The sequence below is a fragment of the Coregonus clupeaformis genome, unplaced genomic scaffold (assembly GCF_020615455.1).
Source record: "Coregonus clupeaformis isolate EN_2021a unplaced genomic scaffold, ASM2061545v1 scaf0209, whole genome shotgun sequence".
Taxonomy (NCBI): Eukaryota; Metazoa; Chordata; class Actinopteri; order Salmoniformes; family Salmonidae; genus Coregonus; species Coregonus clupeaformis.
This window is the reverse complement of record NW_025533664.1, coordinates 508730-522500: the sequence shown is the minus strand read 5'-3', so window position 1 is coordinate 522500 and position 13771 is coordinate 508730. Positions and strand designations below refer to the sequence as shown.

The window sequence follows — 13771 nt, the reverse complement described above, 5'->3', positions numbered from 1 at the left end:
GTTCTTATTATTTTCAACACACCTGTAGTGGAGATCTTGGTCCATTCTCCTTTAAGGGACGTCTTCTAGTTTCTCTCTCAGTTCAGACACAGTCTTACTCACATCTCCAAAGTACTGAAGAGGACGGACAACGATGCTGGGTAAGTCTGAAGATACACTGGTACCGGAGAGAGACTGATAACTCTGGGGGGAGAGAGAGAGAGGGAGAGAGAGAGAGAGCGAGAGAGAGCGAGAGAGAGAGAGAGAGAGAGAACAGAACCAAATGATTGAGAGTTTTAATTTCATATCACATGTAACAGGACAGTTTAGTTACCTGGAGGAAATGGATGTGATCCTCTGTGTGTGAGAGCTGCTCCAGCTCAGTGCTTCTCTTCCTCAGCTCAGCTATCTCCTGCTCCAGTTGCTCCAGGAGTCCTTCAGCTTGACTCACTTGAGCCTTCTCTTGGGCTCTGATCAGCTCCTTCACCTCAGAGCGCCTTCTCTCAATGGAGCGGATCAGCTCAGTAAAGATCTTATCACTGTCCTCCACTGCTGCCTGTGCAGAGTGCTGTTAAGAGAGAAAGAGAGAGAGAGAGAGAGAGAGAAAGAGAGAGACTGACTTGTCTTACTTTAATGAGCCATCCTCATTACACTAACACCCCCCACCCCCACTCCTAAAAACACATTGCGTGACACCACAACCTCCAAAAAATCACATTATCCAGTATCCAACACCACAGTACAATACACCATCCAGCACCACATTCCAACCGATCCATCCAACCCCTCCTCTCCAGCCGTACAGACAGCCCCCCTGAGCCCCCATACCTCCTGAAACATCTCCACACTGCTGATCATTTTTGTACAACTCCAAACTCAACCCTAAGGCATCAACAGTAATGGCATTACCCTGGCAACACGGAAAAACATGATGAACAGTCTGTCATTGCAGAAAACGGACACCCCTCCCCAACTCCCAGGTCAACCCTGAGCCAACCAGCTATTGGTGTCCAGGGCTCCATGTAATACCCTCCACTGGACGACCCTGACCTTTCCAGCACTGGGAGCTTATAGAGCACCCTCCACCTATACCCTGCCATGCTCTCAGCCCCCACAACCCCCTGCCACTGATGCCCCTTCACTCCCACTAAGCTCAGAGTGTTAAAAGTCAGTAAGTCCTCCAGACTCTCCTGCCAGTCCCCAGTCTCTGCTGTCACTTGCAGTGGTGGAAACGGTGGTGGCCCCTCCTCAGGCTGCTCCAGCCCTCAGTACTGCAGCATAGAAATCAGAGACCCCTGCTGTATTGAGTCTCTCCGGCCGCATGATGAAGAGCTGCTGATCCAGCCCCAAACCACCAGCCCTCCTCAACAGAGCACATGCTGGTTCCTCCAGCCCACCTCCGTACGGTACAGTAGCCTCTGTGCTGCTGAGTCAGAACGCTGCCACCCTGACCAGAAAAAATTCACTAACTTGCGCTGCAGGTCCACAAGCAGACCACCGGGGGCGTTGAGAATGGCCAATTTAAGCCATAGAGAGGATGCCACCAAGTTGTTGATGATCAGCACCCTCCCTCTATATGCCACTTGGGAGATGAGCCACCTCCACTTCGCCAGCCTCGACACCACCTACTGAGCCCTCCCCACACCTTGACCATACATGAAGCTCCAGCATACGACCGCGACATTACGTGGTCCTCTGTAGCTCATCTGGTAGAGCACGGCGCTTGTAACGCCAGGGTAGTGGGTTCGATCCCGGGACCACCCATACACAAAAAATGTGCACGCATGACTGTAAGTCGCTTTGGATAAAAGCGTCTGCTAAATGGCATATTATTTATATTTATTTATTTAACATTTGAACACAGGCCACAAAATTCTCCCCCACAACCAAAACAACACATTGAACAGATATTCATGGTCCACCCTATCAAAGGCTTTCTCCTGATTATGAACAGATTGTTTGTGTTTGAGCGTCCTGGTACACAGTACGTTTGGTCCTTGTGTACAATAGAGTCAAGATGGGACTTCAGTCTGTTAACGAGGACTTTGGTAAAGACCTTATAGTCCAAACAGAGCAATGCCACAGGCCTCCAGTTCTTTATGTCGCTCAAATCCCTATTTTGGGCAGGAGAGTCAAAGCCTCCCGTCTACAGCTTAGCGACAGCTCCCCCACCCCGACGCACTCACACAACACACGTCCTGTAAAATAATTCCCCAGAACTTTTTATAAAAATCCACAGGCAGACCGTCTGAGAGACAGCAGCTGAGAGTTTGTGAAAGGCCAGGGAAATGTCTATTTGTGAGCAGAACCTGAGAAAACCCAGGATAATAATAATAATAATAATAATATGCCATTTAGCAGACGCTTTTATCCAAAGCGACTTACAGTCATGTGCATACATTTTTACATATGGGTGGTCCCGGGGATCGAACCCACTACCCTGGCATTACAAGCGCCATGCTCTACCAATTGAGCTACAGAGGACCAAAGAGTTCTGCCCTCTATAAATCAGAGTACAACTCCACAGCCTCATCTCCCCCACAACAGAAGTTACCCACCCATCAGGCTCCCTCCTCTCCCCCACAACAGAAGTTACCCACCCATCAGGCTCCCTCATCTCCCCCACAACAGAAGTTACCCACCCATCAGGCTCCCTCATCTCCCCCCACAACAGAAGTTACCCACCCATCAGGCTCCCTCATCTCCCCCACAACAGAAGTTACCCACCCATCAGGCTCCCTCATCTCCCCACAACAGAAGTTACCCACCCATCAGGCTCCCTCATCTCCCCACAACAGAAGTTACCCACCCATCAGGCTCCCTCATCTCCCCCACAACAGAAGTTACCCGCCCATCAGGCTCCCTCATCTCCCCCACAACAGAAGTTACCCACCCATCAGGCTCCCTCATCTCCCCACAACAGAAGTTACCCACCCATCAGGCTCCCTCATCTCCCCACAACAGAAGTTACCCGCCCATCAGGCTCCCTCATATCCCCCACAACAGAAGTTACCCACCCATCAGGCTCCCTCATCTCCCCACAACAGAAGTTACCCACCCATCAGGCTCCCTCATCTCCCCACAACAGAAGTTACCCGCCCATCAGACAAACGTAAAACAAGGGATTTTCTTGGTTTCCCCACTCTGTTTTTCCAACCCCTCTGGTGAAACAGAGAACTGAGCCCTGTACTATAAAGTCTGAAAACGAGACGCTTGTCCTCTGCTCCCGCAGACTCACCTCCCCCCTCTTCCTCTTCCTCCTCCTCCATTGGCACGGTACCGTCCTCCTCCTCCCCAGTCTCTGCCCCCCTGCACTTCCCCCCTGATCAGAGCCTCTTCCCCAATGACAGGCAATATTTCCTGGGATGAGCCCACCAAGCCTTCGCCCACCGGAGTCTCTGTTACTACAGAAACCTGCCTCAGCTCATGTAGCCCAGCTGCAACCCTCCCCACCACCGCTTTCTCCACGGCCTGCGCACCACCACTTGGCCCTGCTCTACTCTCCTCCCTCCTGGTACCACCACCACTTGGCCATGCACTACTACCGTGTAGGGTTGTGGGTTCGTTTCCCATGGCGGGACAGTATGAAAATGTATGCACTCACTAACTGTAAGTCGCTCTGGATAAGAGCATCTGCTAAATGACTAAAATGTAAAAAATGTATTCTCCTCCCTCCTGGTACCACCACCACTTGACCCTGCTCTACTCTCCTCCTTCCTGGTACCACCACCACTTGACCCTGCTCTACTCTCCTCCTTCCTGGTACCACCACCACTTGACCCTGCTCTACTCTCCTCCTTCCTGGTACCACCACCACTTGACCCTGCTCTACTCTCCTCCCTCCTGGTACCACCACCACTTGACCCTGCTCTACTCTCCCTCCCCTCCTGGTACCACCACCACTTGACCCTGCTCTACTCTCCTCCCTCCTGGTACCACCACCACTTGACAACTTTCATGTTTTGAAATTATACTTCATTACTATAATGATTATCAATACGCCTGAACATTAATTCAGTCACCTCTGGTCGACAAAAACTTATTTTCCTAGTACATTAATTGTCAAATTCATCAACCAGCATCGAGCACTCTGCCTTCTCAGGCAAGCGAGGGGCATGTTGAGGTAAATATGCTGACCGCCAAGGTTGCATTATGTCATTTATTGGTGGGCTGGAAGATGCAGTGTTTTTTCTTTTCTATTCAGAGGCTATTTACTCCCAATATGAGATCATTTTCTATACAAGGTTTTTATAATGCATGTTTACTAGGGTTGAGGTTAGCGCATCTGAGTAGGGATGATTTGGGTTCAATACCTGTCCTAACTATCAATCATATTGCTGCTTGTAGCCTATAACTGATGATCCCCACACTAGAAACACCCAAAACTATCTGTGCTAGCAAACCCTGTGTTCCACCCTCCCCTGTGTAACCTTGAGGTTTGGTAAGAAACAAACACTTGTCTATGAAAAGAGACATGTTTAACGGATTCCGCTTGGCACCCAGCCGAGAGCACACGGAAACCACTTGCAAATTTACCAAAACTAACCAACTACTTGGGGTCTGTTCGGAAGCAATAAACGGAGGCAGATTAGCCACCACAACTCTTATCGAAAGAGGCGACATCTGCACCAACACACCCCTCACAACAAGACAAACCTTTTTCATTAACCCAACCACCGCCTTGTTCATTCTGGATGCAGAGTCCAGATGTTCCGCTCCAACCTGTTCGCCGACCATGAGCAAAACTTCCTCCACACCTTTCTCCGGAACGCATCCGAAGCGACAGCGTTTCTTCTCCACTCGGTTGAGGCCATCACGCCGCCCTAACAAACTACCCCTACTCCCCCCTCAACTCTAAACGATAAACAGTGGAAACCAATAAACAAACCCTCCACCATGAGAAAATACATTCAGAAAATACGCAAGAACCAAAAGAAAAAAGAATAGTAGCCCTCCTCACGAACCACAAAACTCTCACACAACCAACTTCTTCTTCTATGATATAATGGCGGTCCACAAACCAACGTTAAAGGTACATGCCGCCACCTACTGTGCTGAGTGTGTGGTCAATCACGGTTTCCAACATTTCTAAATCCTCCTACCTAACTCAGTACTTCTGAGAAAATAAAGAAGAGCCCTACTAACTTCTAATAGACCCTCCCCCCATCCCCAAAATCCCTTCCAAACCCCCCCCAACCCCGTCCAACCTCAATGACCCTAAACTTCAATCTTTCCCTCTCTCTTCAACATACTAACAACAATATAACAACACATGCTCCACCGTTTCATCGACCGTACCTTCCAGACACAAACCATTCCCATGCTTGCCAACCAGATGTAATGACGAGATCAAATCACAATGTCCTAAAAGCGCAATCTAGTAAACACCACCTCTTCCTTCCTAATCTGACCTTTGAATATTGGTCCATCAACCTTTCTGTAAAACTGTCAACTATTCATATAAATGCTGGCCCTTGTGCTCAGAGTACCATCTCTTCTGCCACACATCTATCAAAATGGCTCTGATCTTACATTTGGTCTCACCTCTACCCAGTGGAACATTAATATCAATTATATCTCGTTTCAAAGCTCTTTTAGCTAACTGGATCTCTTTTAGCTAACTGGTCTACAATTTCATTCCCTTCCACACCCGAATGTGCTGGGACCCAGCAGAATCTCACTACTAAACCCATTCTCTCAATTCTCCATACTAACATTAATACCTCCAATAGCAGGTCACTCCTATTAGATTTACCAGATGATAAACTATTCAATACAGACAGAGAATCTGACCATACTATAATTCTAACAGGTTGTACGTCCTCCAACCATTGGAGGGCAACTATTATCACCAACAGTTCAACTGAGTATACTGACAGTTCATCTGTTAGTCTTCTACATATCTGCACATCAAATTCAGGAACGTAAACGCCTGCTCCTGTGAGCCCACTATCTCGCTCCTTGGATCCATCTGTGAAAAGCGGTAAAGAAGCATAAAAACTTTTACCAACGTAATTGTCAACCAGTTTCACTATATCACTGACTTCTGACCAATCTTTCCTTTTCTCTACCAAGGTTAGATCAACAACAGGGTCTGGGAGTAACCATGGAGGAACATCCCCCTATCACCACAGAAGGGCCAACCTCCAACTCCCTCAAACCACTCTCATCAGCCAGCTTTCCAACTGTCCGAACCAAAACCACTGCCTTGTCTACTAGTATATTCCCAACAGTCATCTAGAACAGTAGCAGTGGGATGCTCAACCTCACAGCCTTTCAACCCAATAAGATAATGACCATTTTTTTACGCTGTATATCCAAAGGCATCTCTCCTGCCTCCACCAGTAAGGCACATACAGATGTTGATTTAAATGCACCAATACATATCCTTAAAGCTATATACTGGATTCTGTCCAGCTTCTGAAGCCAAGTCTTTACCTCTGTTCCATAAACTGTACACCAGTAATCAATTGTCGTCCTGATCAGAGCTCTATAAATATCTATCAACAATTGGTTATGAATGGGGTGCTGACAGGCAGAGACCCACACAACCAACTACTGCAAAAGTTAATGAATGAGAGAGGCAGAGACATCGTTACAATACTGTACATAGCCACAATATAAAGTTTCTTCTTCTTTGGTGTTTAACGGCGGTTGGCATCCAATATGTTGCATTACCGCCCCCAACTGGACTACAATATAAATCCATTATACTTTGTGATACAAAATGGGAAAAAGGGGAAATTATAATAATACAAAAAACACCCTTCCAACTAACCCTACACTCATTAAATACCCACTACCCCATTCCACTACTTTGACCCTATCTGCTCCTGCACCATGCCAACGGCCTGGGAGGACGGGACACCACCACTCAACACACCCTGGAACTCTTCTGAAGTCTAATCTTGTATGCCCAAATACTTCTCTGCAGCTGCCACCACAATATCTATTTTCGGTGATTTACGTTCCATTTCTGCGTGTACAGTTGATAACCATTGCTATGAACTCTAAGAAGCTAACTTTCCTAAAGCATATATCCCTCGTTGGCCTATCCCCTCTGTGCTGGCACAGATCTACTACTCACAGGGATCCTCTCAGGATCTCTCACCCTTGACCCATCCTCCTCTACTTCCTTCACTGCCTCAGCATACGACACCTTCTGCACTACTCTGACTCTAGCCACCTCAACCTGCCTTTCTCGCACCGGACACTTCCGATCCCCAGCAACATGGGCATCCCAACAGTTGACAAACACTTTATTCACCAGAACAATCCTTTATCCCATTCTCTTCTGCACACATAAAACATCTTGGAATTTCTCTCCACAAACTGCTGTGAAATGACCATAAACGTTGCACCTGGAATTTATGGATTTGGCACAAAAGCTTGAATCAAGATAACTGATATATCATAACATGAATTTCTCTGGTAAAGACTCATAACTCAAAAGGACTGACTCCTCTGTTTCACCACGCTCACCACCGGGTCTGCGTCACACCAAACGGCGGGAATCACAAACACCAGGAATCTTCATCTTCAATTTCTCCACCTCCACACTTAACGCTACCCCAGAAATCACTCCTTTCAATGGTGCCCTGTTCCTAAGAGCAAAGCAAGAAACAGATCTTGACCCAAGTTGCGTGACACGGAGCGCCCACTCCCTCTGGTCAGAAGAAACACAAACAAATATCACAAGTCCACTACAGGTTACCTTCACTGATTCAACTGCACCCAACTCCTTTCCCACCCACCCTGAAACAACAAATGGATCTGCCAATAGGTATGGATCCACTTTCTCCTACAATGTATCTCCTACTGCACCAGATTCCTCTTTATCATGTCCATTGATGCCATGCTCTGGTTCTGAGCTCTTCACCACACCTTCTACCTCACTTAACTCTCCCTCATTCATTTCCATTTCACCTCCAGAACTCAGTCTGGCGAATGGCTCACTCTGTTTGCACTTGAGTTATAACATTTGAAAGTCTCTTTTCCATTGAAACTTTTGTGAGTGTGATGTTTACTGTTAATTTCTGGTGGTTTATTTCACTTTTGTTTAGTATCTATTTCACTTGCTGTGGCAATGTAAACATATGTTTCCCATGCCAATAAAGCCCTTTGAATTCAATTGAATTGAGAGAGAGAGAGAGAGAGAGAGAGAGAGAGAGCTCCTAGTTAATGTATAGGGACATGAGTCGGTCATGGTTACTCATGGTTATGTGATGAGGTAGCCCCGCCTTCGACTTCAAAATCAGTGTCGGCCCTCAGCCCAATAGGGAATGTCCTCTTGGTGTAACGGTCAAGATGTTGGTTTCTCCCTCAGTAGACCCGGGTTCATATCCCACCGGTTACATTAAGCAGTCTATTCTCTGAAAGGGGTCAAGACAGCCTGTTCCCAACAGTGGAGCCAGTGGGATTTGATAGGGGCATCTCTCTCTCTCTGACTGGAGGAGAGAAGTGAAATGATGCCTCTCCTCTGGTCAACAATACTCACCTTGAGAGACTCCACAGCCTGTTGGAGCTCCTTCAGGTCCTTCTCTCTCTCCTGGAATCTCTGCTGGACTTTCTGCTGACTCATCCCCAGCTGCCTCTGCGGAGAATCACTCTTCAATGAGCTATCAAGCTTTATTTGTCCAGTAGATCAATAGTATAGTAATGGGACATAGGGCACATTGAAGATAGGGATTAAAATGTTGAGGAAGTGTCTGTGTGAAATTATTATTAAGTTGTTATGTGAATGATTATAGTTTTAACAGTGCACAAAACAGGGGAGCTGATTGGATGTTTGATAACGAATGATAATGGTGTTTGATAACGAATTACAATGGTGTTTGACTTTAGAAAATGGTGATACATTTGGAGAAACTGGGTTAACACATCTATATAATCAAGGTTTGTGTTCATATTTGTTCTGCCGTGGATCGATATCATTTGAATGATCTCATATTCAAACAGCCTTAGTTCCTACTGTATTTTTAATTATTTGTTAATCAGACAGTCACCAACAAGTAGTTCTGGTCTTACCTGTTTCTCAGTCCTCTCTGCTGCAGCTGACACTGTATCATGGCCTTTATGTTCATCCATTGTACACAGATAACAGATACACTGCTGATCGCTACGACAGTAAACCTCCAGCAGTTTGTCATGATGAGAGCAGATCTTCTCCTGTAGTTGTGCGGTGGCTTTGACCAGCTTGTGCTTCTTCAAAGCAGGAGATTCATAGTGAGATTGGAGGTGAGTCTCACAGTAAGAGGCCAGACACACCAGACAGGACATGAGGGCTTTCTGCTTTCTGGTCCCAGTGCAGACATCACACGCCACATCTCCAGGTCCAGCATAGCACAGAGCAGGAGGGGGAGCAGCCTGGAGTCCTGTCTTCTTCAGTTTCTCCACCACCTCAGCCAACATGTTATTTTTCCTCAGAGTAAGCCTTGGAGTGAAGGTCTGTCTGCACTGAGGACAGCTATAGACCCCTTTCAGAACATCCTGATCCCAGCAGCCCTCAATACAGCTTCTACAGTAACTGTGTCCACAGGGGATGGTGACCGGCTCCTTCAGTAGATCCAGACAGACAGAACAACAGAACTGGTCCTGGTCCAGCAGAACTCCCTGCTGAGCCATTTGGACGGTTGTTCACTCTCACACAGACAGACGACACAGAGACTCAGATCAGTTTCGTTTCCTCAGAAGAGAGTTTGTGGAGGGGAGGGACTTCCTGGTTCTGCCAGAGGGTGGGGTTAAAAGGAGGGAGGGAGGGGTTAGAGGAATGGAGGAAGAGAGAGACGAACTGCATGCAACAGCAAGAGGGAGACAAATAGTTTTGTTCCTAGGTTACAGTCCTTAACATGGAACAAATGAAATAATGAATCTTAAAATGTGAGTTGTTAGAATATATAAAGGATAACAGTTTCTATGAAGTACATATGTGTAATTATTTGAATGACCTTTATAATGCCTTATAATACACTAATGTGTTCTACTTAAGCAATAAGGCCTGAGGAGGTGTGGTATATGGCCAATATACAATACCACAGCTAAGGGCTGTTCTTAGGCACAACGCAACGTGGATTGAGAATGATGTAACACTTTCAAAAATCAAATCAAATTATTGGTCGCATACACATATTTAGCAGATGTTATTGCAGGTGTAGGGTGTTCCTGGCTCCAACAGTGCAGTAATAACTTACAATACACAACAATACACACTAATCTAAAAAGTAAAGGAATAGAATTAAGAAATATGAAAAGATTAAGACGAGCAATGTCCGGAGTGTGTGTGTATATATATATATATATATATATATATATATATATATATATATATTTGAGAGATCAGCATGTTTTTCTGTAACACACTTGGTATCACAATTCTTGAACCCTTAAACAGAATTCCATCAAGTCCAGATAGCTCATCCCTGTATTGACCATAAGGGTATGGTATAGCTTGTACAGACTACCTGCATGTTATGGCTTGAATCACCTTTTGCAAACACTCATCTTCTGCAGCAGCACGTGAAATAACTGTCCACATTTCATCTGAGACTGGGCAACTCTCTCTGATAAGGTTTACATGTATGGTCTCGTCCGGCTCATATATATCTGGTTTGGTTCTGAGCTGTCAAAAGCTCTGGACAATGTGTCTGCCACTAACAATTCTTTCCTGGCCTGTACTCGAGTTGCAAGTCATATTTCTGAAGTTTTAGAAACAGTCCCTGTTCTCTTGGTGGTGTGTGTGTTAGACCCTTCTTTGCAATAGTAACTTAAGGTTGATGATCTGTTTCAGCCCACACTGTTTTACCACAGATAAACACACTGAATTTCTCACATGCACATGACAGTGCCAATGCCTCTTTCTCAATCTGAGCATAGTTACACTCAGAAGTTGTCAGAGCCCTGGAGGCATATGCAACTGGGCGCCATCTAGTGCCATACTGCTGTAACAACACTGCACCTTAACCTGCTTTAGAGGCATCTGCTGAGATTGAGGTTTTGAGCTTTTTATCATAGAACCAAAGTACTGGAGCATGCATGATCAATGCCTTGAGCTCCTCAAACTCTTTCTGGTGATTACTGTTCTAAAACCACTCTGTAGTTTTACACAGTAGACTTCTCATCTGACTAGTGTGAGTTGCCAGATTAGGTACACAATAGCCCACATAGTTAACCAGCCCTTAGAACCTTTGTACGTCCTCTTGATCGGTAGGCAGTGGCATGTTCTTGATGGCGGTCACTTTGCTCTGGTCTGTCTGAACACCTTCACATGTTAGTTTTTCACCCAAGAAAGTTATTTCTGTCTTTCTGAATTCCCATTTGTCTGCGTTTAGCTTTAGCCCATTATTTTACATTTAAGTTATTTAGCAGACGCCCTTATCCAGAGCGACTTACAGACGCCATGCTCTACCAACTGAGCTACATCCCTGCCGGCCATTCCCTCCCCTACCCTGGACGACGCTGGGCCAATTGTGCGCCACCCCATGGGTCTCCCGGTCACGGCCGGCTACGACAGAGCCTGGATTCGAACCAGGATCTCTAGTGGCATAGCTAGCACAATGCAGTGCCTTAGACCACTGCGCCACTCTGACTAGATCAAGTGCTGCATTCAACCTGGTGTTGTGCTCTTCAAGAGTCTGACCCCATATTAGCACATCATCAATGGACACTGTGGTGCCTGACACACTCTCAGATATCTGTTGGACTGTGAGACCAAACGGGAGCCTTTTAAATGACTAGCTACCAAAAGGAGGATTGAAAGTACAAAGCCTTGTACTCTCCTTGTCTAGACTGATCTGCCAAAACCCTGAAGAGGCGTCTAGCTTTGAGAAGTATTTAGCCCCTGCTATGTCCCTGAATATCTCCCCTCTGGTAGGCAGCTGAAAGTGTTCCCTTTTTACATGCTTGTTTAGCTCTTTTGGATCCATACACAGTCTGAGCGAGCCGTCTTCCTTCTCAATTATTACTAGTGAGTGGACCCATTCAGTAGGCTCTTCTACTTTGTCTAGGATATCTAAGGACTCTAGCCTCAGCAGCTCTGTTTTTAGCTAGTCTCTTGGTGATAATGGTACCTTTCTAGGTGCATGGATCACTGGTCTATTTGGCTGATCTAACTCCATTTTGTACTGCACCTTGAGTTTTCCTATTCCCTGAAAAACATCAGCATATGCATCCTCAACATGAGTCATTTCACCATATGAACCCATTTCACTAGACCCAGTAAGTTACATGACTTTAACCCAATGAAGGGTGTTGTTTCTCCCTTTACTATGACAAACGGAACCTTGTGAGATTCATCATCTACCTCCAGCACCAACCTGCATGTCCCTGAAGACCACTGGTTTTACCTGTAACCGTAACAATTCAGTCTCTGGAATGATGTTGACCTGTGCTCCAGTGTCAAGTTTGAACACAATATCAGTTCCATTAGTCTTGTAGGTAGCAGTCCTCGTCTAGTCCTGCAAGTGCGACTGTTCCCACAAAGAGGTCACCAAAAGACCCATCACTGTACTCGTTGTCACCACTGTTGTCCTGGTCCTCGTTGACACAGTGTACTGTATTTTGTTGTCTCCGCTGCCTGCATTTGAGTGAGAAGGGGTTCTTCATGCCACAGTTGTAACACTCTTTTCTATATGCTGGGCACTGGCAAGGTCTGTGCTCTCCTCCACAGCTGCTACAGGAGCGCTGGTTCCCTGAAGTGTGCTGCTGTCCTTTGAAGTTAGCCGTAGCTCTTCCTTTGCTAAAATACTCCACTTTGCATACTGTTTCACTAAGACCACCACTGTCCATTGACCGTATGCTACTCTGAGTCACCCCTCTAGCTTGTCTCTCACCCCCATGACAATTCGCTCTATGTATCAGCGAGTCTGCAATTTGACCGAAATTACACAACTGACATTTCAGTTTGATGTAAATAATAAATTCCTCAAGTCTCTGTTTCATTCTGACATCTACTGTTGAAAACATACCTCATTTCTTCTGGGAGTACAAAAATACAGAAATTTGGCTAACACCAGTTCATAATCTGCTTGCTCTTCATCCATTAGCTGAAAGCTGTTGTAGACATCAATAGTGTCCTAGACTGTGAGAAACACTGCGACCTTCTGTGCGTCGTCTTTTCCAGCCGCTCCTATCGCTCGTCAGATAGAGGGTGAAACGCTGCTTGAACCGCTTCCATTGCTCTTCAACGTTGCCGTTCAGTTTCAGTTCTGTTGGAGGCTTTAGCTGCTCCATGTCGTTAGCCAGCTAGCACTGCAAAACGACTAGCTACATGCACTGCACGCTCCGTTAGCTCCGGCGTGGTTATTTTTACCTCAGTCTCGTTAGCCCAGTGGCTAGTTAGCTAACGTTAGTCAAGTTAGCTAGCTAGTTGACGTGAAGCCTCTTGGCGGCGTTCAGCATTTTCGACCAAAACTCGATGATGGATGAGTCAAATCGAGTTATTTCACTCCTGGTACCATGTTGTATCTTCTTGTCTAAGAAATACTAAAGAAAACAACTGTTCTTTAAAACATAAGTACTTATTTATTCAAGTTAACCGGAGCCGTACAAGTATCGTGCATTAAGCTGAGATCTCCCACTCTTTGTTTGAATGTTAAATGATGAGACAGAGGCATTGATGCGAGTAACGAGTCTTGTTCAGTATATTGCAATACATCCGGGTATCTCAAGTACACCGGTAAAACACTGGAGTTACAGTAATTAACATTTACCAACAGATGGCATCATTGTGCCATCTTCCACCCATAACATCTTCCCTTTTATAAAATAGGACAGGAACTGTCAATTCACTAACAAA

The 13771-nt window shown here is 45.9% G+C and overlaps 1 protein-coding gene across 1 annotated transcript; it reads right to left on the bottom strand.

Annotated features, from left to right (window-relative positions):
- Window positions 1–51: 51 nt before the first annotated feature.
- LOC121559282 (E3 ubiquitin-protein ligase TRIM47-like) lies at window positions 52–12638 on the bottom strand. Its single transcript, XM_045214176.1, has 5 exons — window positions 12321–12638; window positions 9007–9703; window positions 8477–8572; window positions 314–547; window positions 52–183 (listed from the first exon to the last, which is right to left on the bottom strand). Exons 2-5 carry the CDS (start codon window positions 9601–9603, stop codon window positions 52–54), a joined length of 1059 nt encoding a protein of 352 aa, XP_045070111.1. The 5' UTR covers window positions 9604–9703; window positions 12321–12638.
- Between the last annotated feature and the right edge of the window lie 1133 nt (window positions 12639–13771).

Coding starts and splice junctions, on each gene's coding strand:
- LOC121559282 (XM_045214176.1), bottom strand. CDS start 9,603: ATGGCTCAGCAGGGAGTTCTGCTGGACCAGGACCAGTTCTGTTGTTCT. Junction 8,573..9,006: donor CAGAGAGGACTGAGAAACAG/GTAAGACCAGAA, acceptor GATTCTCCGCAG/AGGCAGCTGGGGATGAGTCA. Junction 548..8,476: donor AGGCTGTGGAGTCTCTCAAG/GTGAGTATTGTT, acceptor CTCTCTTAACAG/CACTCTGCACAGGCAGCAGT.